The sequence below is a fragment of the Pogona vitticeps genome, chromosome 5, assembly GCF_051106095.1.
Source record: "Pogona vitticeps strain Pit_001003342236 chromosome 5, PviZW2.1, whole genome shotgun sequence".
In the NCBI taxonomy this organism is placed as follows: Eukaryota; Metazoa; Chordata; class Lepidosauria; order Squamata; family Agamidae; genus Pogona; species Pogona vitticeps.
Window position 1 is genome coordinate 130,334,584 of NC_135787.1, and position 26,098 is coordinate 130,360,681.

The 26,098-nt window shown below is 42.5% G+C and overlaps 1 protein-coding gene across 6 annotated transcripts; it reads right to left on the reverse strand.

The window, feature by feature from the left end:
- Positions 1–2,206: 2,206 nt before the first annotated feature.
- FKBP6 (FKBP prolyl isomerase family member 6 (inactive)) lies at positions 2,207–23,419 on the reverse strand. 6 transcript variants are annotated; one of them, XM_073000539.2, is made up of 10 exons: positions 23,102–23,410; positions 21,281–21,419; positions 20,176–20,290; positions 17,300–17,389; positions 16,961–17,163; positions 12,519–12,638; positions 9,627–9,821; positions 8,352–8,461; positions 7,199–7,289; positions 2,207–3,403 (listed from the first exon to the last, which is right to left on the reverse strand). In XM_073000539.2, the coding sequence occupies exons 3-10, from the start codon at positions 20,264–20,266 to the stop codon at positions 3,362–3,364; spliced, it is 942 nt and encodes a 313-aa protein (XP_072856640.1). In that variant the 5' UTR covers positions 20,267–20,290; positions 21,281–21,419; positions 23,102–23,410; the 3' UTR covers positions 2,207–3,361. The 6 variants fall into 6 exon arrangements, with proteins under 6 accessions (XP_072856640.1, XP_072856639.2, XP_020662989.3 ...); XM_073000538.2 differs by lacking the exon at positions 21,281–21,419 and having other exon boundaries at positions 9,627–9,716; positions 23,102–23,419; XM_020807330.3 differs by lacking the exon at positions 21,281–21,419 and having other exon boundaries at positions 2,207–3,400; positions 23,102–23,415.
- Positions 23,420–26,098: the final 2,679 nt, after the last annotated feature.

The following is a 26,098-nucleotide window of genomic DNA, read 5'->3' on the forward strand; positions in this document are numbered from 1 at the left end:
ATAGTCTTCTCCCTTTTTCTCCCTTCTTCTTCTAGGCTTCCCACTGCTTTCCATGTCTCTATTTACTGGGCTTTCAACCTTCCCTGTATAACCATAGGCCAACACAGTTTCTCCCAAGACCACTGGAGAGCTCAAAGTTTTGAATTCAACCAGTCCTGGGTAGAAGTATGACAGACCACTGACAGGAGCTTTACCATCACTGTCACCTTCCTCACAATATGTGATGCTGCTGTACTACTTAATTTCCTTGGCATTTGAACAGCAATTCAGACTGCTGATGTCTGTAACAATTGGAAAACGCTCTCCTGAACTGACAGTCTCAATTCTAACCTTGTATGTTCAATATGGCATCCTTAAAGAACATGTCTGCAGCTTCAAGGGCCCCCTGAACCCCAAAAACTACAACTTAATGAATTTGCAATCTAGAAATAAATAGGTGCATCTTTTAAAACCAAGTTGAGCAATGCTGGTATGTAACTCTGAGTGCATAAGAGAGGGCAGTCTATTAATAAGAGTACTTTGAAAACCATTTCAAAAAAACAATCTAAAGCTTTGGGACTATAAGTTTTTCTCTATTTGATTTACAGAAATGGCAATACTATATGAAATACAAGGAACATTGTCAAAGCATGGGGAAAAATGAGGTGGAACAGGATTATCATCATTGGTTTCAGGCAGTCATATTTCTTTTCTGATACACTAAAACGAAATGTAACACATTTCTGTATTTTGTCATGCTATTTCTGGAAACAAATATGTGGCTTCAAGTAATTTACTTGAATAGTGAGTGAGAGCAGAGATGCTATTTATCTTTAGGTTTGAATTCCTGTCTGACTCAAGCAATTATTTCTTCATCCCTCTTAACTTCGTTTGCTGTGGAGTCTGTTGAAATTACTTGCAGATTTTGTCTGTTTCTTCAAGAGGACAAGATGTGAAAGGTCATTGCTCATTTGCTAGCCAGTAAGGCTGGGAATGTTAATGACTGTCTTAAGTGGCAAGCTACATCAGCAAAGAAACACAAAATACCCCTTCCGTAGGTCTCATGGCTGAAGGCTGTGATCATATGTAAATATGCTGAAAAAACTGACTTGCAAGGGACTTAAATCTGCATTTGTCACTGCTGTTGTGTCCTGACACTGGAATTTACTTACAGAAGCCCTATCAGGTAGGTGCAATATTTAAGGAGTGGTTTTACCAGTTCTACTCCCCCAGTGAGATTCCATGACTGAGCAGGGATTTGAACACAAGCCTCCTGAGCCCTAGTCCAACACTCTGTCCACTACACCACACTGGCTGTTAAATCTGCATAACCATGCCTAATATTGAGATGCATATGATTGTAACAATTATCAACAATCTTTCCAACTGCTAGGCAACTGTGGCAAGCAAGACAGATATCCTTAGCTATGGACCCAGGTGATCTTAATGCTCTCTGTTTTACCCCCCAAAAATGTAAATATATTAATTTGTTGAAATAATTTGTGACTACTAGTTAACTGTGGGAAGAAGTCCTTAGAAAAGAAACATAATGTTAAATGTCAGCTACGTGATCAGTATGTTTTGTTTGTTAGCTCTTTATTAGCCCTTTTCTCATTTAGTTTATATGCTAATTAAAAATTTATATTTTCAAGTTTGCACAGTATTTCCTTCAATATCACTATAAAGATATTACAATATGGATGTGGATGACAGTACCTTTTTTGTCCCCCCCCTTTACCAAGGGAAATGGTATTTTAAATGATGCTTCTATATTTTTATACAGGAGTTATAATATCCTAATGTGGGTAGATAATGGAAAGTTACTATGAACTTCCCATTTAGGTCCATTGGTCCATTATTAAAAAATTATTAGAAACAAACAAGGATTAGTATTGTAGGTGATTAGATGTATGTGTATGTACTTATTTTAGTTCTAACAAATCAAATATTTGAATATAATGTTAAAACATTTCATCTTTCACTTTTTTTTAGTTGTGGTGAATGAAAGTTATGTATGCCTGATGACAGTTATACAGAACAGAGGACAGATGATTCCCAAGTAGATTGACGATGTGGGGCACTATCCTCTATGTCCGGATCATGAGCTGCTAGAGGGCCAAGTTTATAAATGCAAAATTTCTTCTCTTTGAAATAAAACTGGATCAGGCAGCACTGCTGTCCCCCATCACCAACAAGCCAGGTAGGTCATGAAGCTCAGAGTTCAAGCCACTGGCTACACTGTTATTTTATTATGAATTGTAAGCAGTACATTGGTCACAACGTTTGGAGTGGCACTACTGCAAAATACAGATTTTGAGGACATATTGGATGTTAGGCTTCATAACACAGATAACATTAAGGCTGTTTGAAAAAAATAAATAAAAGGAAAGCATAGTCTTCCATGTTACCCCATGGAAAAGAATCCTACAAGCCCATCTTTATCCAAAGGAAAAAAACTTCTAGACTTCATCAGAGCACTGATTTTGACATCCTCTGTTATATTTTTTTTTGTGTTCAAACAAAAACATGCCCTCTCCCAACAACTTTATAGTAAATTTATCATTATTCCCACAATGCAAATGATGGGGAAAGATGGAGAAATGTGGTCTCAGGCTGGAAAATATTTGAATCAGAGAATCTGTGGTTTGATCTTAATCACTCTGTCTGTGGATTTTCCACCTTTTCAAACCAAGGACCCACTTTCAGCTGAAATCCTTCATCATGGAACCATTTTTGCATCATGTTTATCTCTCTCTGCTCACATACATGCTTTTCTCCTGGCTTTCAGTTTCTCCAATCTTCTCTTTTTATATCTTAACATGAAAATAATAGGAGTGCTGCTAGTACAGTGCAGTTGTGGTAGCAGCACAGTTTCATTATTGGTTCAATATACCAGCTTGAAGATCAACAGCATTTATAATAATCTGCTGTCAGCAATAGAGAAACGCTACATCACATCCTAGGCAGAAACACCCAAGTTTGCATAGTAACATGAATCAGTGTCTCTTAACCTCTATCCCAAGCAACAAAAGACTGTCCTTGTACAATGAAAACACCAGGCATGCCAATATTTCTTCAAAAGCAAATGCCTTTTGTATAACCAGCAACATAACATCACCAAGAACATTCTTCAATAAATGCAAAACATCATGGCCACTTGATAAACACTGACCATCATGGCACAATCTCCTGAAAAACAGCCGGAAAACAATGTCTCTAAATAAAGTAAATGGTTACCAGTACCTGGTTAAAGGTGGACTGGGTTACCTTCAAAGAAAGGATAACGATGAGGAATGTTTTCAACTGAAGTTTCCATGTCAGTAATAGGGAACAACATTTCGACAAATAGTTCACCTGTGTGTACAAAAAAACTGCAATCTTCTCAGTGCTGAGAGTTCAAAGCAGGATTCTTCTCTCTGCCCTTCTAAAAATGAAGATAAAGTCAGTGGAGGATACCAAAAGGGGCTTCCCTAATATATATCACTTTTTTCTGCATAGCTGGATTCTGACATGACCAACACATTATAACTCAAAACTTGTACATATATATTTCTCAAGACAACACTTTTTAAAGGATAATACTAGACAACACAGTAAAAGTCTGAATAAACATTCTAGTTGCTCGTGCTGCAACTCACCTGTTATGTCAAAATGATGTTCCAGCTTTCAAGATCCTTTTATCAGGCAACGTATTGCAAAAGGCAAGGGATATGGGGTAAAAGAAAAGACCTCCTGCTCTTTAGCAGGAGAAATAAGGCTACTGTTTACTGTTTGATAACCTCTCCTCACAACCTACATGCGTTTTCTTCAAAATAAAAAGGGACATCCTTAAGTCCCAGTTTCTAACATCATGTGCAATTAACAGTTGGAGTTCAAGGAGCAGAATCTTAAGAGGGAGAACAGATACATCAATTAACCAGGAAATTCCACTGTCACACTCAAGAGCTATGAAAAAGTAACATAAATTTATATTCAGTAAATACCATAAAGGTAAAACACCAACACATTTTCCTTAGCCCAGTACAATGCCTTTTTATATTAATGAAATTTCCAACTCCTTTTAAAATAGCTAAGGGTGAAAATGCATTGCAGAGGGTGGGGAGTGAATGGATAGAGAAGGAGACAGGGTAAACCTCTTCCTCATTTTCTACCAGATTTCCCCCCCAAACAGCTTTACGAGTTTAAAAACTGGGCTCTCGGACTATAGTTGCAGATCATGCACATGACATGCTGCTTTGTCTCTGAGCCCCAGTTCCCTTCAATCTACCTCTGGTCCATTCAGTCTCCAGGTGGCATAACACTTGATGATTCTCAACTATCAGATGCCACCTCTGGCTGAAAAAGGCATGCCAAAATGTATCATTACATGTGTTACATGTAAGAAGATCACGTAGCATTTGGGACCTCTTTCAGGAAAGTGACTGAAGCTCTACTACATGACAGGTTGTCATTTTCACACTTCTCTTGACAGTCAGGTGCTGAGATGTGAATACAGAACACAGTTACAAACAAATCTTGTTCAGCAGCGTACAAGGCTTCAAGGTACTGTATTTCATGTCATCTCTGAAATTATCCAAAGTTTTTTACATGACGCTAATTCAAGAGAAACATACAATAAAAAGCATAAAAAGAATTTATGACAATGCTAATCCACATCCATTGTTGTGGATTATACTGTGAATGCTATGCGATACTACAGTAGGTATATTTTTTATCATCAGATTTTTTTAAATGGTCATATTCTGATTTGGTAACAGCATAATTATTTCTATGAAACTAATGGTACAACTACATTGCGATGTACTCCATCCAATCACTTCAAGTTTAGCATGATGGAAATTGATTCAAAATTCCCCAGCCGCACTAGGTTATTAAAGTATGGAGGAAACTCACACTTTTCTTTGAGGAACCATTTATTTTTGAACACCTGTTGGGAGGCTGTTTGTTTTACATGGCTCTACATTGCAGGTTTTTTACCCCTTTTTTGGTTGTGTGTACAGCTGTCTCGTTCTATTCTGGGGGAGGCAGTATTCCCTGTGCTAATGTCTTCGTGATGTGTTCAAGGTGATGTGGGATGCTATCCCATCAGAAAACCAACTATTATACCTGCTGTCCAAACTGTTTCATCTTTCAAATTTTTAAAAATACTTTGACTTTAGCACTGCATCACAAAAGCTTGTAACTGACATGTAATTTGTCTTCCATCTGGCGATTAGCTTTTCAGCACAAACATTATGCCAGCTCCTTTCTCTTCCATTCTCTTGTTCTTATTTCTGAATTCTTTTTGTGGTTTTTTTTTTTTTTGCTATCTTTCTTTATTGTTACATTTGCAGGCTATGCCAGCCTAGTGAACAGGAAGGTCTATTGTTAATAGTAGACTATCAAAGGAGATGTGGGGAAAGTTCTAATTACAGAAAAATGCACGTTCTGCAACAATGATGCAATGTGATGCCATTCAGAATTAAACAAGAGGGAAAAATTACTTGCAAATTTGAAGGAGCCAAAAAAGAAACTCCCGTTGCGAATGTTCATAAAATCATGAACTCCAGACAAGACAGTTAAGGACAGAATGCAGGCGGAATCAGGACAGAACCATGGGTGGATCAAAGTATTAATATGGGTCTATTTGATACAATTTAAAGAGCACAGTGGTTGCTTTCTTCAAATCTACCTGGTTCAACTGAAACTGCCCACGAGACTGGGAACAGTAACACAAAGGGCATATGACACAAATTTATACAATAATATCCTGAGACAACTCTTGAATTTTTGGGCAGTATAGTTGCACCCTAATATAGCGAATACACTAGAAAACAAAACAAATGGGTTAAGATGGGTTTCAAAGGGGCCATTCCTTCAGGTTTGAGAATAGGTTGCTATTGAGATGCTCTGCTAGTGCCAGCCTCCTAATTTCAAACATAAATCTGGAGATAACTAACCTAATTATTCCAGGACCCATTTTCTCCAGAGAAATTTATCCTTACAGGCCTATGTACGTTAATCTCACCTCTCCTGCTAAGTGCTAACATGTATGCTGGCAAGAAGATACTCAGGAGTCAAGTCAAAGTCATGTTTTAAATCTGCTTACAATAAAGATATTTTCCCCGGTTATTTTAAGAGTCTAAGATATTTTAAACCTTTATCCCATAACGGGCTGATTGGGACTGTAAGCTGCACTCACTGGACAGGCATACAAAACAATTTTTGTGTGTGACAAATAGCTCTGTGAATCCTGACCAAATAGATAGCAACACTTCCTTGAACATAGTGGTAATAAAATTCACTACATTCGTGCCCCGCTTTACGATTGCCCTGCATTACGATGAAACCGCATTACGACAACGTTTTGCAATCGCAAAACAATGGTCTGAATAGGCTTTTTTCGTTTTGCGATGATCTGTTCCCTGCTTCGGGAACGGATTCTTTGCAAAATGATGATTTTCCTACAGCTGATTGGCTATGTCAAAATGGCCGCCAGGTAAATAAAATGGCTCCCCGCTATTTTCTGGGATGGATTCCTTGCAAGACAGCCACCGAAAATGGCCGCCCTATGGAGGATCTTCACTGAACAGTGAGTTTTTAGCCCATTGGAACGCATTAAACGGGTTTTAATGCGTTTCAATTGGTTTTTTATTTTCGCATTACAATGTTTTCATTCTACAGTGATTTCGCTGGAACGAATTAACGTTGTAATGCAAGGCACCACTGTATACATTTTATATGTGAAGTCAGCCTTTGTTTACACCTTGAAAGCAGTCAGCTGCTGTGTCAAAACCGGTATATTTCAGACGTAGATCAAGGCCAACAAAGTCACAGCCAGGTTTAAGTTACTACAGGTATTTCATATCACCTTTCAATCATATCCTTGGAATGGTTTAAAAAAGTATACCGCCTATTTAGCCCCAAAGACTGTCTCTCATCATATACTTTACTTTTCATATGTTACTAGTCACACACTTTTGCTGTAATGCTCAGGCATATGGAGGTGTGGGAAGTTAATGCCTCTTCAAGATGCAAGATTCAGTCATTAACAGAAGGCATATAGTCCTCCACAACAGATTAGATCACTTTGGAAGGTTATGGGACTCTCCACCACTGGATGTTTTAACCCTAAGTTAGATGGCTATCTGCCAGGGATGATTTAGTTGTACCTCAGCAGGGAACTGGACTAGAAGACTTCTATCTCTACACTGTGATGCTACAAAAACAATCCCATTACCTTCAAGTCTTCTTCTGCTGAAGGACACCTGAGAGAACTGAACATCCGGCAGCACATTTCTTTCTCCTTCATCATGTAATCTCCGTAGCAGCTGCAAGAGACCAAACTGTGTAAGGCTGCTGCTTAGATTAGGCATCCTTCAGTCTCGAGAGACTATAGTAACGTGCTCTGTATGGAGGACTTGGAACAGCATCTAGTGTGGCTGAGGAGGCCAATTCGAGAGTGACAGTCCCTTCCACACTGAAGACAAATACAATCTGTCCCCTGTCCAGCTCCCTGCTGCTAGCTATTTTAAAAAAATACAAGATTGGGAATGGCAGCAAGGTCTGTACACATCTTGCCCCTTTCTGCCCTTATTTTAGAGCTAAAACCCCAAACCTCTTTCACTGAAACATTTACCTAGCACGGGGGGGGGGGGGAAGAATCAAAAGCAGACATAGGCTAAACCACAGGACAAGGTAAGGGTATGATCAGACAGGTGTTTAGCCTATTGTTTGGATGGCTGCGGGGATGGGTTGGTTCACTCCTTTTGGCAGTAACTGTATGATGTAATCATTGCAGCAAAGCAAATCATAGCAGAACATTCCTACCTGCACCTTTCCTATCTGGCCCCTGTCAGGGGCATTTACTTTTCCAGTGTTGGTGGAATTGCTCTGGTTTGGTCTGTTTCCAGTGTGTGTAATCACTGGAAACAGAACAGAAGCCTCTTCTAATTTGCCAGTACTGTGGAATGGCTTAATAAGAGTTGCTTTATGATATTTGCAAATTAATTACAGAGAGAGACAGATCAGGAAGTCCGTGAAATTGAAGGATAGCATTGTTACAGCTTGTCAAGGCAGTTCTGTCACAGTGTCATCTGCAGTCTAACAAACAGAACAAGCAGCAAACAAGACTTTTCTCCTATTTCCCTGTATGGCTTAAATCAAATAGACCCCAATTGCCCAGTGTTACCTCACAGTGTATGAATGTGAGTGAATTTAGATTTCCCTAACTGTGTAGTTGCAGCTTGATAGATAAGTTAATCACAAAAAGAATACACAGAGTTAATCAGCTACAAGGAAGAAGTGTGGATTGTACACTACAAATAAGTGAAGAAAAAATTTATTTCACTGCAAAAATTATCTTAATAGATGTACAGAAACAGCTCCCTCACCTGGCCAGCTTTTTCAACTCATTGTTAATATCATGGTTGAAAGGCTGTGCTTTCTGAGCTTTGACCAGAAAATCTCGAGCTCTCTCATATTCTGCTAGAGAGAGGCATGCCTAGAAGTTAAAAGAATAAGAGTTCAGAATACAGCTAAAATTAGAAATGTGGTTTATTCACTTCTCTTGAAAAGTAGGAATAAAGATAAGAGTTTCTTGTTCCTGAATAATTGAGAGGCACAACTGCACAGAATTCTGCTTTTTTTATGAGCAGCATGCATAACACCTTGGCTCATCATGCCCAGAAGCAGTTAAGCCAGAAACTACCAAGAAAGCAAAAACTCAGTATTGTATCTAAACAAGACTGCCTGGATTGTAGCTCTCAAAGTGGAAATCAACAACACACCCTCCAGCCATTCTATGATCTCTTTCATTTGCTAAACTGGCATGGGCTTCTGCAAGTCAGAAGCCTGAAATATCTGGAGGGACAAATGTTCTCCAGCACACAGCTTCTTTTTATTTTAAAAAGGCAACATAGGATGTGGGGTGGAGAACTGACAAGGCCCCTTTTCAGAAGTAATGTAATGAGGGGGAATAAACTCAGTTACTGTTACAACAAGTAACATTTTCTATTTACTTTCAGAATCACATGCATTCTGCCAGGAATCTTCCAAGTTGTTTTGTAATTTCGCTGTCTAGGGAGGCGGGGTATAAATCGAATGAATAAATAAAATAAATAAATACATTTCCTACAAAACCTAAGGCTTAAAAAAAGAGACCCATGCAAAGTAATGAGAAATGCCATGTTTACTTTCCAAACATGTAGTGAGGAATGACAATGAATTACTTTTCAAACCCTACATGTACAGAAACAAATCATTTTTTTAAAAAAAAACATTTACTGTTTCTATTATTATTGTTTTGTAATTTGATGTCCTGGTTGCTGAATACCACTCAGAGAGAGTTTGTTCCCTATGGGCAAGTATATAAATGAAATAAATAAATAAAGATAACTTTCTAAACTAAGTATACCCAGTGGGTCTTGTAATCGCCACAAGTCTGCTGCAAACTGAAGAAGGGATCAGTTGAAAAATGGGTCATATACACCTGAGCACTGTATTATTAAACCTGTGGACCTTATGCAAGGTTTCTAATATCCAAGCCATTCCCTGAAATTTCCTAGCCAGAAGCAACTAGATCCATCCATTCTCTGACATGTTTTACTCCCATTCAGTCCTTCGCTGAACATGACAAACTGGGGAAAAAATCCCACAGAGTTCCCCACCTGGCCACACCTGAAGAGTGCTTTGGCATTCTTCTCGTCAATCTCTAAGGCTTTCTCCCCATAGGCAAGTGCTCGGGCTGGGCATTCCAGCTTTAAATAAGTAAAGGATAAGTTCAGAAAGATCAGAAGCTTGGCAGCATCTACTTTCACTTGTTCATCCTCTTTGGCATTCAAATGGTTTAAGACAGAAGAAGCCTGCATATGGACGAAAACAAAGCATTTCTATTTACAGCCTCACACACACACACAAAGCAGTATTTAAAATACAGAATAGGCAGAAATGTTTTATTGGACAAACTTGTACTGATGATTGTATACAATGGTTAGTATGGACAACTAAGGCTCATGTGAATACTATTTAGAAAAATGCACAATTTAGGCATAAGAGAAAAGCAGCATATTTGGTATATTTCCTTTTTAAAGAATTAAAGACAGATTCACACACCACCTCAGCTGTCCATTTATCTCAGCTGTGTGTTTTGGATACCTATTGAAAGGAAGCATAACCGTGCTCCTTTTCTTTGGCCCTGCTTCCACGGTATGTGTAAAAACCTTATTAGCCCCAAGGAACCAGAGCCTGTAAAAGACTAGATACCCAAAGTCTCCAAATCTCCTGGCTATTGTTTATTATTTATTTATTTATTTATTTATTTATTTATTTATTTATTTATTTATTTATTTATTTATTTATTTATTTTGTTTATATCCTGCCTATCTAGTCAATTAAGACCACTCTACATTGCTCACCCTAGCTTACTAGGAGGGAAGCATCCCTGGAGTTAGCAATCCTAATAAATCACTTCCCTTACTACCAAGCTCCAGCCCTGTAGGATGGGACATTCAACTCCTTAACACCATAGCCACAGCAGGAAAAATACCACCAACTAACTATAGTGGACCCTTGACGTATGCACGGCTCGACGTGCGTACTTTTCGAGGTCCGGACTTCTTTGGCTGCAAGATTTCCAATTGACTTGCAGCCAGAGAATCGATCTACGGACCAGAAGGGGAGAGGAGGGGAAAGCGGCAAATTCAAATTTGGCGCTTTCCCCGCCTCCCCCTTCCAGTCCGTAGGCCACAGATCATGCCTCCAGATGCCTTCCAGGGCTTTTCTGCCACCATGGGAGGCATCTCAAAGGTCCCCCGCCGCCGCCAATCGTACTTCAGAGGCACAATCGGCGTCGGGGGGGGGGACACCTTCAAGATGTCTCCCATGGAGGTGGAGAAGCCCTGGAAGGAATCCAGAGGTCCCCTGCTGCCGCTGCTGGGAGCCGCACCACACCAGGCGATCCCGGCCATGCTCGGACTCCTGGACTTCCGCCGCCGCTGCTGGGACCTGCGCAGCGCTCGGACAGCAGCGTCAGCGGGGGAAGTCCAGGAGTCAGAGCACGGCCTAGATCGCTCAGCATGGCTCGGCTCCTAGCGGTGGCGGTGGCAGGGGAACTCCGGAGGCCTTTCCCACCTCTGAGGCCTCTCGGAGGTCCCCCCCACTGCCAATAGTGCTTTGGAGGCACTATCGGTAGCGGTGGGGAACCTCAGAGATGCCTCCGGAGGTTCCCCTTCTGCTGACGCAGACTTTCCCAGGGTGGACCGAGCCTACTGGGGAAGCCCTCCCCTGGTAGGCCCAGTCTACCAGGCTTTCCTGAGCAGCAGACCAGGCCTACCGGGGAAAGCCCTCCCCGGTAGGCCCGGTCCACCCTGGGAAAGCCTGCGTCGGTGGGGGCCCTCCGAGGCCTCCGGCAGTGGCGGAGAAGCCCTCAGGCAGCGGCAGTGGCATCGGTGGGAGACCCCTGGAAGGCTTCAGAAAGGTAAGTTTTATTTATTTTAATTTTTTTTGTGTGGGGGGGATCTTGGACCGGTTATGGATTAAATGGTTTTCAATGCATTTTTATGGGAAAAGCCTTTTCAACCTACAGACTTTTCGACCCACGGAAACCGTTCCAATACAGATTAATTCCGTAGGTTGAGGGTCCACTGTAGTCTACTCTACAAACTTATGCATAGAGACCTCACAGTAGCGGTAGAGACTTCTGAGCTTATATAGAGACCAATTCTGACTAACATCAAGATGGATTAACAGCCGTAGACATGAGGCCCATTTTAGATTTAAACTGCTATTCCTATATCCTCTACCTCTTGGCAACAACAGTGACACCCTTCAGCCGACCCAAACCCAGTTTCATCAGAACATTCTAATACTAGTGAACGTGCACATCTCCAAGAGAAGGCAGCTGAAGCTGGCAAACAGACACTCTCTCCATTTGGCTTTGATTAAACTGACCTTGGTAAGTGCTACATAAAACGACAAAGGTGCTCTTCCCAAGGGAGCACCTTCTTCAATATCACACCACCTCCCCCACTCCCATTAGCTGAGCCTCAACCGTTTGGTTCTGCATTTCTTCACAGGACTTTAATTGCTTTGCCTGCAGCACATCCCATTTTCCATCTCCGGCAGGTCAACTAGAAGAGAGGGGCTGCCAATCAGAATCGAAGGTGCAGACTAGAGGCCCGATTCGGTACATGGCTGCACCATGTACGGTAATTTGTAACTTGCATTGGGCAACATTCTGTTGCTCAATATAGTAAGTCCCAGTTAGAGTAGGCCAATTTGGATCAACGGCACTTATGGAGGAGTCAGCTCACTAAATCTCCATTAAGTCAATGGGCCTCCTCTAGTGCAATTTACGACATTAAACAACAGGATTTCGGCCACTAATTGGTATAAAGCCTGACAAGTCATTTCCTCAAGTGTTCCTCCGACTTTTGGAGGTCAACCAAAAGGGCTAATGAGATAAAAATAGAGGTGGGTAAGAAGGTAATGGGGTTGAGTGGGAGGCCTACTTTTCCATGCACTTCTTGTCACTCATTTTCCCATTAATCTGCTTTACTTACTCGCTTGTATCTCTTTTTAGCCTCCTTAAAGTGATTCTGGCGGAAAAGGTAATTGCCAAATTCCCGCTCTGTTGCTGCTACTTTCAACACCTTCTGCAGTGGAAATGTTCCCTGCTGCTCCTGTACAGAGAAGGCCATAATCCGGTAAGAGAAATGAGTTATCAGTGGTCATTGGAGGAGTTCACACTTGGAATGATACACTGGGAAGAGAAACATATGACACAAATGGAGACTTTGTCACGTGTGGAGTTGGAAAACTGTTTAGCTTGCTTTAACTGAAGGTGGAAGTCACACAGAGAAACTTGATCTTATAGCAGTAAGGGTGGTGGAGAGGGACAGTTTTACTTAATATTGACTATGGGTGTGAATACAAAAAGGGGCAGTTCAATGAGAGGCTGTAACAGTCAATACAAAACTAAAGTGATTTGAAAGTATGAGACCTTGCGCAAACACTGCATTTATTATTCTGGTGCCCCAGCTGCAGTCTACAAGTGTCAGGAAAAGGTGCCCCCCCTCCTTCCTCTGGGATGTTAGGATTACCACAATTCCAACGGGTACTAGACATGCTGGCAGAAGGACTGAGAGAGCTGTAGTCTAAAAACTCAGTTTCTCAAATCTCTTCTAAGATCACAATGGCCTTTTCTGAGCTCTGCTATTCAATTCTCCTACTGGGAGTACAGAGCATGTGCTCTACTCAATGAGCTATATATAACACATATCCAAACACATGACGTGGCACAGGTACTGAAGTTAACATGGAGCAACGTTCCATGAAGTGCTCCTGGTTCCTGGAAACAGAACAACCTGGTCTGCATTACGAGGGGTTGCCTTACCCGATAAAAGACTTGGAATGAACTTTCTGAACCTTCACATCTTATTAGCAGTCTATGTGTAAAATAGTAAGCTCCCAACTAACCCCTATATGAATGAAAATGGCATCTACAACATATATAATAATGAGTACAATCTAGTTATTCACTTCATACGGGTTACTTCTAGCATCCAGCAGCTTACTATACAGCCAAGAAATTTGACCTGCCCACATTCCTCCTGCCTTCTGAAATCAGCTGGTCTTCTAACTCCTACTCACTTCGCCTCTGAAGAGTATCTCCAAGTTAGTACTAATTAGTTTTTAGGAGTGTGAGCGTTTAGAGATCCTCATGGGTACCTGAATGCTGCCCACAAGATCTGTATATTGCAACAAAGCACTCCTACACATACCTGCTACACAGGATGCCCCACTGAACAGGACTAGCTGTGGAACAGACAATGAAAGGATATGGCTATGAAATTATTCCAAATGTTGCATCTCCATCTTTTTTTTGGGGGGGGGGGACGGGGACTGAGAGGCAGGGAAAAGAAAAAGAATGCAGCTGTTTTGTCTTTTAATGTTACTTTAAAAATCACAGAAATTGTACCTTCTCACTACTGCACTCCAACAGGAACACAGCAGTGGGGATTCCAGTGATGGAAGAACAGAAATACATTGGTGTCACAGGACTATTTTGGCGTCGGAGTAGGTGGAGTATAAAAAGACCTAAAACGTGACTGTGTGTTTCTGCAACTCCTCTGATGGCTGCACGTGTGGCCTGCTGTTTGTTCCCTTAAACCTCACAGCGGCACAATTCTGCACTTCCTTTGCAGGAATCCCTTCCCTTCCACTCTGCCTGCCTTTCCCCGATTCCACTCATCTTCTTTTGAATGTTGTGAGCAGCGCTCCAGCGCAGCATATGAACCATCGGACTAATTGAAGACTCTTCTCATATTCAGTTCAGCTGTTAGCCTTCTCCATATAACCAGTGGGAAAGAGAAGTACAAAAAGAGAATGCAGCACATAAAAGGTTGTATAGCACTTCTGCTCCTTGGCCAATAACCGAGCCAGTGAAGTATGCTGCTCTTCTGAACCAGTGAAGTAGAAGCAGGATACTTTAGGAAAAGCTTCCCTATTCTTCACTCCCCCCCCCCGTGTTCTCTGAACTGCCATCTTCCCATTTTTATGCCATCTTAAGTTGGTATATCAGGAAGCAAACTACCTCAGCCACCCTGTTCAAGAAAAGCTTTAGTGAAACAGGTCTACAGTGGTGCCTCGCTTAACAATTGCCCCGCAATACGATGAATCCGCTTTGCAATGATCTTTTTGCGATCGCAAAACGATGATCTAAATGGGGGAATTTCGCTTAGCGATGATCGGTTCCCTGTTTCGGGAACCGATTTTCGCTTTACGACGATCTAAAACAGCTGATCGTTGGGTTTTCAAAATGGCTGCCGGGTGCTTAAAATGGCTCCCTGCTGTGCTTAGGGACGGATTCTTTGCTATACAGGCAGCGAAAATGGCCGCAGTATGGAGGATCTTTGCTGGACTGTGAGTTTTTACCCCATTGGAATGTACTGAACGGGTTTCAATGCGTTTCAATGGGGTTTTGAATTTCGCTTTACGATGTGCTCGCTTAACAGTGATTTTCCTGGAACGGATTATCGTTGTTAAACGAGGCACTACTGTAAATGGAACACAGGTGTACATAACTCACACTTCACCCCACCAAGGAGTCAACCGGACCTCTGTGTTCTTATGACAAAGGTCTATAGACCCACAACACACACACTCTCTGGGTGGAAGTCAGCACCACCCAAAGCATCACTCGCTTACTCGAGAGGCACCCCACTCAGGGGCTTAAGTGGAGGGCATATCAACATCTGTAGCACCAGTCAAATCCCATGGTGCAAAAATGACAAACAGATGGGAGGTGCCACAAGAGTAGCTCCATGCAGGAGGTGGGTTACCATGTGAAGAACAGTGCCTCTCACATGAGCAAGCCCTGTACTAGCCCCACCCGAAGGAAACCTGGCACTGTGGGCAGATCCACACTTTGTGCTTTCACCAGTGTTGCAAGGTAGCACAAGTCACCTGACGAATGCTATTTGTCAACAATCTTCTAGAAGCCAGAAAATCATTCGAAAGCCTATTCCCTAGAAGCCTCTGTTACTCGATCCTCAAGTGGAGAGACGGGGCCACTCCACATCCAGCTGAAATAGCAGACTTTATGGCTGCAGATCCCTCTGACTAGAAGTCTCCACAGTTGGGTCATGCTAAAACTCCCAAGAGGCAAGAATGCAGGTCACTGTGCCACCAGGGTCACTCTGGCTCTGAAGACCTGCATCCACCACACTATACTGCTGAGAAGAGCAGTTGGTGGGCCCCCATAGACCCAGAATGCCAGAGGCCACTCCAATAGCAGGGCATCCATAGACTCCAGCCACGTATTGAGAACTGCAGGACTTGCTGGTTGTTTGATAAGACACCAGGAAGAGCTCTCACTGCAGCTGACATTGGGGGAGAAAATGAACCGCATAAAAGGGATGATAGAGCCAAGCTGCTCCTCTGCTGGTGAGCGAAAAGAGCAAGGCTCAGAGGCTTGGATACACTGGGTCCTACTCAGACACCGTATTTTTGTTTTCAGCTTCCCAGCAGCATGAAGCAAGGCCAGGAAGTAGTTGAAGCACCACCACTGAAGATGCCAAATTGATGGCAGAAGGGGCCCCCTCCCAAGAACCTCTTTCTGTAAACTGAGCGAGTCATGACAACAGGAAGAGAAGCCAAAAAAAGAAACAAAAAGACTGGAAATTAAACTGTTCCAGAAGCTGTTGGGGTGCAACAAAAAATAGAAAGCAGAACCAAGACTGGGAAGGGGTTCTCCGTCTCTCTCACCAAAGCCAGGACTGTTGGCCCTGCCTGCTCAAGGTGGAGCAGTTAACCCTTTTTTTGTCAGGTCCACTCTTTTACTGCCTGAGAAACAGCACAAATGGATTCTCCAGCCCTGGAGACTTATAAAGTTTTTAATACTCCAAGACTGAAAAAAAAAATGCACAGTTGTCACTCAATAGTATGAACATCTACTTGTGCTACCTACATCGCAGCTGTATTATATAATTAGTTCTCGAGTTGGACGCTTTTTAAATGTACAAACTGCCTATGTTAATTTACATGTTTAACTGATGATTGTCTGAGTGGAGAACTCAAACAATGATGATTGTTTGAGTGGAGAACTGGCTACTGTGAACTGGCTTTTTAAAAAATCCTTCCCGCAACACATCTTTTCTCTTTTCTCCTTTCCTTTTCTTTCTTTCTCCCTTTGCATTTCTGCAACATAAAAAAAATTAACAAACCAATAAGAATAATAACAGGAAATAAGCAAGTATAACAAGAAAGGGGGGGAAAAAACCAACCCACTGTTCCACAATAGTGCCACATTCAACATTTGGGGGTCTACACAGTTGATCAAGGACGAAGAACAGATCTGGATTGCCTGTAACTTCCATCATCCTGCAGCACTGGCTTTGCTGGCTAACGGCTGATGAGTGTTCCCTATCCTACATTAGACTTTAGGCCAAATTAGGGATCTGTTTACTTTTTTAGTTCATATTACTATTGCACTGAAACTTACAGTACTCATGTTAAAGAACTGATCACATTCCTCTGAATCCAGAAAGTCCAAAAGCTCAATTTCAAACATGACTGTAGCATTGGGAGGGATCAATGGAGGGCAGCCCAGAGCTCCAAAGGCATAACTGGGCTTGAACAGGTATCGCGCCAGCTCTCCTTTCTTCATCGTCAGAAGTCCAGCCTCCATACCTCGAAGGGTAATATCTAGAAAGGCAAAGAGGGGAAGACTTAATTCTGAAGTTTCTGTACTGCATTGTTAGCTGTTCCCTAGGGTCCACAGGTCTTCTGAACATTACAGGACAAAATCCATTCTAGGAATACATTGTTATCCTGGTCCTACCTTTGCCAAGTTTCATGAGTTTGGGATTCTTCCTGAAGCAGTTTGTGTCAAAAGGTCTGTCCATGTGTTCCAAGTAGCCTGAAAATTTCACTGAGAAACATCAAATGAAAGGAGAGTAAATGCATTTCAGTTAGCAACTCTGAATAATTTCACTAATAACAGGCAACACCCAAGTACGAGCAAATCCTCTTTGTCATGTGCCATCAAATTGCATCTGACTTATAATAGTAAATAATGGTGTGCCGTCAAGTCAATTATGACATATGCTGACCCTTCTCAGGGTTTTTAAGGTAAAGAACACACAAAAGTGGTTTACCATTTCTCACAGGAGGCACAGTGGGGAATTACCGTATTTTTCGCTCCATAAGACGCACCTTTCCATAAGACGCACCAATTTTTTAGGATAAGAAAACAGGAAAATATAATCTGTTTTCTTCCCTCCATAAGACGCACAGATTTTCCACCCCCGTTTTGTGGAAAAAAGTGCGTCTTATGGTGCGAAAAATACGGTAATTGATCTGAGGAAGCTGAGGCTGGGACAGAAGTGGTAGAATGAGCACACTCCTATCTGCATCAATGACAAGCCACAAATGCTAGCAGAAGTGCTGTGTTATACTGTTGCTGGTCTGATTTAACATTAGATTCCACCTGTCACACTTTTAATGATTTTAGATTTTATTGTCAGCCAACCACAGAAACCCCCGTTGCCGAGCAGCGTACAAACCAGCATCACCTCGCCTTTGAAACCCATGCACACTTTTGATATGTATATAAAAATACATCATGCTCTTCCTTCAAACAAGCCTCCTCCAATGATTTTATCTGCAAGTCAGAGTATCATGACTAAAATCAAATCAAATCCTCTAACAGGGAGCACGATGTTTTACTAAGTGGAAACTACAAAACACCGTGCTGTTTTCAACAAAACTAACCATGTTCTTTGTCAGAATTCTACCACTGAGTGTAAATTCAACCAGTACTAGTTATCTGTCAGTTTATTTAGTTTGCAATAAGATTCTTTATCAAGAGAAGCAATCCTGAATACCACCAGAAGTAGCACTAAAAGAGAGAAAAGTCCTTCCTAAAGTCCATAATTTTTTTTTAAAAAAAAAACACTCTTGAGGATATCTAAGGTTTTTTTTAAATATTCAAGATACTTTACTAAATGGGAACCACAAAACACCATATTGCTTTCATCAAACTAATCCTGTATTTTGTCTCATCATTAATGCATGAACTGCTGGGCACTTCAGTGGTTTAGGCATCTGGCTGCAGATCTGGAGGTTGGGAGTTCGATTCCCCCCACTGTGCCTCCGTGACAAGGGCTGGACTCCGTGATCCAGAGGGTCCCTTCCTGCTCTGCAGTTCTGAGACAAGATTATTATGCTGGCTTTTTTATTCCGTTAGGCAACCCATTTACCAAACATCAATTCCACCTACCAAAAAATAATTTGGCCCCCAAACACAACTGTTATAAAACTGCCAACAGCAAACACTTGCTACCAATATGAAAATCCAAATTTGCCATAATTAAAATGATTGTCAGTTACAGAGACCAAATTAATAAAAATCACTAACATGTGGCATAACAGTCATTACTCAGATTTTAAAATGGATGGAACAAGGAACAATAGAAAAGACTAGCCAACCATCTTGGGAAATAAAACCTCAAAATCTCTCAAACATTCAAAAGAGGCAGCACCTCATTTTATTTATTTATTTGATTTGTACCCCACCTATCTGGACTACCAGACCACTCATGATTATATTTAACACGTCGATTCTTATTCTTTAAAGGGCAAGAGTGGCTAGAATTTAGACAATGCACAGGATCAACCCTTTTCCCTTCCCCAATCCCGGTAACCCAACCATTCTCAGCCGTAACTGGCCCAAGGAGCCAGCTTTCCATAAATTTAAGGATGAATATCCACCCTACAGAAGTAGAAAGGGTTAACTATGCTAGTTGCCTCCCTCAACAGTTGTTCCTACAAGGGAAAAACGCCAACACAACACCAAATGCATTCATGCATTATTGGCATTCCAGGAATTACAGGAAAGATTGGAGTTCCCCTCTGAGATTAGAGAGAGCTCTGACCCTGGATCCCTCCCCTGTCCCTCATGATATGTACAGTAGTCTTCTTTAGCTCTCCAATACTTGAGGCAGTTGTGGGGGGGTGGGGTAGAAGGACTGTGTGTATGATGCGGGCGAAGCAAGAAAGATTTGGGGTACAAAACCGTCCCTGTCACCAATCAGTGAGAAATGACACTGAACCAGGAGTTAGTGCAAAGAATGTCCTCCTTACTGCAAACAGTGGAAGTGGGGTGTGTGTGTGTCACAATTAAAAAATACATGCACACAAGAAAGGTGTCAAGGGATTGGAAAAGTTAGGGGTGTTTTTTTGGACTATAACTCCCAGAACCCTGGTACTTCCACCCTGGCTCTACTTCCAGGGATCACAATGCTCACTGCATTTTTTTCACAATGTGCAAACAGTTTTCCATTCTGAAGGCAGATAATTTGATTTGGCAGCTACACTTTCTACAGCAGCCTCAGGAAGCACGCAGGTTTTTAACTGTCAAGTGTAAATTTAAAATGGCTTCCAAAATTAACACACAATTAAAAGAGATCAAAGAGTCAGGACAATTCTTGCATCTCACTTCTTTGTCGGGAAGAACTTGATTAGGAATTTGATACACTTGATGTTACAATCTTGGAGCAGCCCAACTTTAACTGCCCTGCCTGTGTTAATTTGGCCCTCAACGGGGGGGGACTGACACTACACCGTGTTCTGTATTTTTTTGGGGGGGGGGTATACTCTCCAGCAAGCATGTTCAGGATGGCAGCCACAGACTTTTCAAAACAAGAATGTTTTTACCTAATACTGATGCATCCTGAGGAACCACTTCACCATAGCCAGCTCGGATAATCTCCTTCAGCACTCCTCCATCACCAGTGATATCCTGCATTCGCTGACCCACATGGTGGTAGGACTTGGGAAAGTAGAAAAAAGAACACAGCTAAGCATATTATTACTAATACTGTATGGATTTCTTTTAACTCTGTGTTTATATGTTTACTGATCGATGCACTGAAGTATCAATATGCGGTTTATCTGTTATAAACTCTGTATCAGTGGGGAGAAAAAGATTTATAAGCGTTATGCCCAAAGCCAGACAATAGATTTGTTCAACAAAGCATAGTATTTATAAACAAGTGGCATACAATTAGGCTGTTCTCAGCTGCTCAAACTCCTCCCTTTCAGGAAGCAAAATAAAGAAGTTCACTAGACAATCTCAGCTATCATGTCATACAAACACAGAAAGAACCATGCAAGATCAGATCGGAGATTTACCTAATCCAGCATTCTGTTCACACGGTGGACAACTAAGCCCACAAGCAGGTTATGAGTGCAAAAGAACCCTTCTACCACAGGCACCTGTAGAAGTGATGCCTTGCAGCCCAGATACCAGGGATTTGGGTGGGCTGAGGCCCTGCAGTCTGGATACAGTGGTGCCTCGCTTAACGACGATAATCCATTCCAGGAAAATCGCCGTTAAGCGAAAGCATCGTAAAACGAAATGAAAAACCCCACTGAAACCCATTCAATGCATTCCAATGGGGTAAAAACTCACCGTCCAGTGAAGATCCTCCATATGGCAGCCATTTTCGCTGCCTGTATAGCGAGGAATCCATCCCAAACACAGCGGGGAGCCATTTTAAGCACCCGGTGGCCATTTTGAAACCACCGATCAGCTGTTTAAAAAACATCATTTTGCGAAGAATCGGTTCCCAAAGCAGGGAATCAATCATCGCAAAGCAAAAAAAACACCCTATTTAGACCATCGTTTTGCGATTGCAAAAAGATCATTGTACAGCAATTTTGTCGTAATGCGGGACAATTGTTAAGCGAGGCACCACTGTACTCTTAAACTGCAATCAGGGCACATGTCTTTTAAACAAAGCTTTTCAACACTACCTACATCCTCGGTATACTCTCACACCCGGCTGTCCTTCCCCTTCTTTTCCCTTATGCTACTCCTTCCTTTCTGTTCTCCACAGGCAGCACAATTTCTTCATCTAACTTTCTTTCATTTTAATGAAAGACTGAAAATGCTGGAGCTGGCAGAGGAGAGAAAGCACTGGGAGATGAGGAAGAACGAGGATATTGGACTACCTATTTATTCATTTATTTAAATATTTTTACCCCACCTTTCTCCTTGAAAAAGGACCCAAGGCAATTTACAATATTGAAAGACAGTATTTAAAGCTGAAAAACTGAGTATACAATGGTGGTTTGCATCATTAAAAGACAATATTTAAAGCTAAGAACAATAAGTATAAAGAGGTGGCTTACATCATTAAAAGGCAATATTAAAGCTAAGAATAGGTATGCAAATATTAAAAAGAAAAAAACAAATTTCACTCTGAGAGATGGAAAACACAACAATGGAAAATGTTAAGTAGTACTAAAAGTCTAGTCAAAGCAGTAATGCACAACAATCCATCTAAATATCACACACAGGTACCTAGTTATTGAGAGAGAAGCTTGCCTGAAGAGAAAGGTCTTTGCCTGCCTGTGGAAGGACAACAAAGATGGTGCCAGCCTGGCTTCCTGTGGGAGGGAGTTCCACAGTCTGGGAGCAACTACAAAGAAGGCTCTTTCCTGTGTCCCCATCCTGTGAAGGTGACAGGACTGAGAAAGGTCTCTCTTGATGATCTCAACACCCATAATGGGAGATATGGTATTTGAGAAAGGCTGGACCCAGGGGCATTTAGGGCTTTATAGGTCAAAACCAACACTCTGGAAATGGATCAGGAGGCAGTGGAGCTGCTGTGTGTGTGTGTGTGTGTGTGTGTGTGTGTGTGTGTGTGTGTGTGTGTGTGTGTGTGTGTGTGTGTGTGTGTGTGTGTGTGTGTGTGTGTGTGTGTGTGTGTGAGAGAGAGAGAGAGAGAGTGTGTGTGTGTGTGTGTGTGTGTGTGTGTGTGTGTGTGTGAGAGAGAGAGAGAGAGAGAGAGAGAGAGAGAGAGAGAGAGATCCCTGTAACCAGGCCCAGTCAGCAATTAGGCTGCTGCATTTTGGACCTGCTGAAGTTTCCTGACACTTTCCATCAGCAGTCCCACAAAGACTGCATTACAGTAATCCGGCCAGGTAGTAACTAGGGCACGTGTCCCATTGGCCAGATCAGATCTCTCATGAGTGGGGTGTAAGTGAGAATGGAGGACGGGGGGCATCTTCCTCAAGGATCTCTCAATCCTTCCAGCACTACTGCCTCCTACACAAATCCCCAACATACTGACTCTGAAACTAGAGGTTATAGTTATCATGACTATTGGCCCTTGGGAGTGCAACCTAAGAAAGCTGTGCTCCAAAGGGTTAATAAGAAGGGTTAAAAGTATTTTAAGGAAAGAAAAAGAGGCAATCTTGTGAATAGGGCTTGACCTGACCTGGAGTACTCATGTTGGAGTGTTCTATACTAAATTTAAAAATGCAAAAACATTCAAAGGGAAGAAAAGTTAGCAGAAGCTAGCATATAATTTGCTAGGGTCTACCGGGAGAAAAGGAAGAAAAAAACCACATTCCCCTCCTGGGTGCGAGGAAAGGAAGGCAGTAGCACTCTGCACATGCCCAGAGCTACTATGCTCAAAGCATTCGACTTCCTTTCCCTCGGATGGAACTGGCTTCCCGACTCTTGGAGGTGCAACAGAACCCGAAGGTGGCGTGAGACCATCGGGCTTTTCGGGGGGGGGGGAGAAGAAGGAAAAGAAGAGGAGGGAGAAGTAAGTTTCTCCCCCTTACTGACCACAGCATCCTCCGACCCGAGGGTCCCGTTGGGCCGCCTCTCGCTCGGGTATCGCCCGCCGTTCTCCGCTAGCGCGCCATTCCGTCTCCCCTCCATGGCGTGCTTCGGCAATCGCGGTTCCCGCCCAAACCAGCGCGCCGGACCAAGGCGACCCCGGCGCAATCCTAGACTGCGACCAATCGTTACGGAAGGCGATTTTATATGTAGCCAAGCCGTTGGAAACGCAAATAAAATAAGGGTGTCGTAGCGGTAACAACCAAAGTGTAGCCTGAGGGGAGGAAGCGAAGTGACGCCTTCGAAGAAGCGCAAGACAAAAATACCATAAGGAGCATTGTGGTTAAGGCCATGTCCTTTGAAGCACCCCGTTTAAAAAAAAAATTAATAAATAAAGCGAAGGTTTCAAATAAAATTTGTCGTGTAAGAGAAACGTGTGTGCGCCTGAGCGTTTAACTTAAAAAAAACAAAACACGCGGTCGTTTTAAGTGAATAATAGGGTTTGGTTTTTTTAAACGGCCGAGGAGTCCTGCCACTCCGTCCTGTTCTACAGAACTCCAGCAGTTCGGAGTTTATTTCCACTTCTCTGTAAGTGTGTTCAGAACTATGGCGTCGAATCAATGTCTGATCGATTGATAGCTCTAAATGGGGCACAGGGTTCTCGGGAGATTTAGGATCGCGGCAGCGCAGATTCTGCTGTTAAATCAGGATCTTGAATTAGGAGAATACAAAATCTGCATTGCGAATATAGTGATGCAGAATTCTCCCATCCAGAAAATGGCAGGTGTTCACCCCCCCCCCGATTTTCCCAGTGATTGGAAAGAGTCTTAAAACCATAATCTCTTGCTCATTAGATATCCCATTCATCAGTCTATCAAGCTTCCGAGATCATGCCAAAAATTACCAGGACACCTTCAAACCTACATTTCTCAAGGGCTAGAAACTTTGGGGAAAAAAACACGACAGCTGAAAAGTATTTGGATGTTAAATTATTTGGAATTCAAAGTAATCACTTGGCTGTTTGTGCGTGTGTTTTAAGGTTCAAGCCCCAATTGTTTTAATTACTTATTCCTTAGGACGTTCTCTCCCACCCACCCTCGATGGTAGCAAACGGCAAGATCCTCCCAGGATGTATTTTGCAGTGGGGAGCATTTGCATCCTTCTAGGTGGCCAGCAGAGGGAGCAGATAGACCGTCTGGAAGTACAGCTGATCGACCGGGACTTCAAGGGGATCCGGAATGGACAGTTTAGCTACCGAAAGCTCAGGAAATACATTGTGTTGAAAATGACCAATTAAAAAGGATTCAGAGATTATATTTTTGTTATCTGCAGATCTGAAAGGGGCATTTTGAAAATAAGAGTCTTCAGAATGAATTTCAGTTTTTTTGAAGTGTTAAAATCAGTGCACCAAATTTAGGGAAACTTGGAGATTTTCCAAGGGTAGGTTGCTACTGGTCCTTGTAGTATTAAGACCTAGCCAGACGCCAAGATCCAACAGTTTACTTCTCCCAAGGGAAGCAGTATGTAGTACCATCAGAGCCTGGAGGGAGTGATCCCTCCTTTCCCCTACACCAGTTTTATTTCAATGCCTGAAAAATTCTCTGGAATAGATATTCAGGGCTTTTCAGAGTGCAGTTGACCCTCTCATCCATTTTACAGATATAGAACTGTGCCCACCATTAGATACACAATACTGGATTCTGGCTAAAATGCTTTCCAAAAGGAAAAGAGAGTATGGTGTGTAGTGGTTTTCATATTATATTGGGTCTCAGATAACCAAGTTCAAGTCTCCACTGGAGCATAAGACTCAATGGGTGACCTTGGCCTTCTAATCTCTCTCAGGGCACAGTTACACAGTACAGTACTACGAAAATGAATCAGAAACTGTTACATACAGCACTGATGTTACCTGTCTGTCATGGGTTTGGAGGGAAAGTTCCATCCTATGGGGAGTGGAAGGCGGGACATCAGGAGGAGGGGCTGTACTGTATATAAATGTGAAGCGTGTGTGGTGGAGAGAGATGCTGAGAGACACTGGGATGTGACTAAGCAGCAGCTGGGAAGAAGAAGCTGTTGTGGGAGTCTGTGTGTCAGACAGGGTACTACTGTGTGTCAGAGTACCAACCTGATAGGTTCAGGTGTCTGTTGGTTAGCCAGAACTGATAGGTTCAGGGTCTGTGCTTCAAGTTAAGGGTTCTGTGTGAACCAAACTGTATGCATGTATGAGTGAGAATAAGCCACGTTACTTTATCCTATTCACCTGATTGTTTATTTTTCCCTGTGTGTATTTAAATAAACCTTATTCTTTTTATTGTTTAAAAATCCATCCCTGGTCTGTGTGACTTCTTAAAGGGAATGGTTGGTGGCAGCTTAGTGTAACTGTGTGACAGATCCCAGTAGGTCTGGGTTTGTCACATTGATTGGTGTCCAGCGTGTGGGATACGACTGGTCCAGTTGTCCAGCGGTCCAGCAAAGCCTTGGCAAGTGTGCCCAGAGCAAGGGGGGTCTAGTCAGGGACAGTCTGAGGCGCGTAGGTAATCTTCTAGGTGTACCTCACGGGGGGGTGCGCTAGTAGAAGAACGTGCCAACTGGGGAGACTTAGATTAAGGTGCTCTGAGGCAGCCTAGTTTTGGCGGGAAAAAGCTGAGGCAAAACTGCGTAGTAACAGTGATCTAGCTTGCCAGCTGAGAGGCCCAGCAGAGGGGGGTAGGCTCTGACTCGATACTGTTGCAAGTTAGTGCTGAAGAACAGCAGCAATCTCTAGGGAGAGCTGGTTCTGAGGCAAGAAGGAAAAAAGTGGTCGTTTTATTTTGAGGCTTGACTTTTTAAAGCAGCCTGTTCTGAGGGGGGATTATGCCCTTGACTCGAAGCCAAGTGGCAGACATGAGTGAAGTGAAAGACCCCCAGATTGACCAAGGTTCTGAGGATGAATTTGGCTCAGTGCAGGGTGACAGCACAGGAGAGCAGAACCCAGAACTTAGAAAATTGCTCATAGCCCAACAG

What these genes read in the sequence shown, in the direction of transcription:
- FKBP6 (XM_020807329.3), bottom strand. Translation starts at nt 23,197, where the DNA reads ATGGAGGGGAGACGGAATGGCGCGCTAGCGGAGAACGGCGGGCGATAC. An exon ending in TCAGGATGCATCAGTATTAG is followed by an intron (nt 17,390 to 20,175) that starts GTAAAAACATTC and finishes GATGTTTCTCAG; the next exon opens with TGAAATTTTCAGGCTACTTG. An exon ending in ACTCATGAAACTTGGCAAAG is followed by an intron (nt 17,164 to 17,299) that starts GTAGGACCAGGA and finishes TTGCCTTTCTAG; the next exon opens with ATATTACCCTTCGAGGTATG.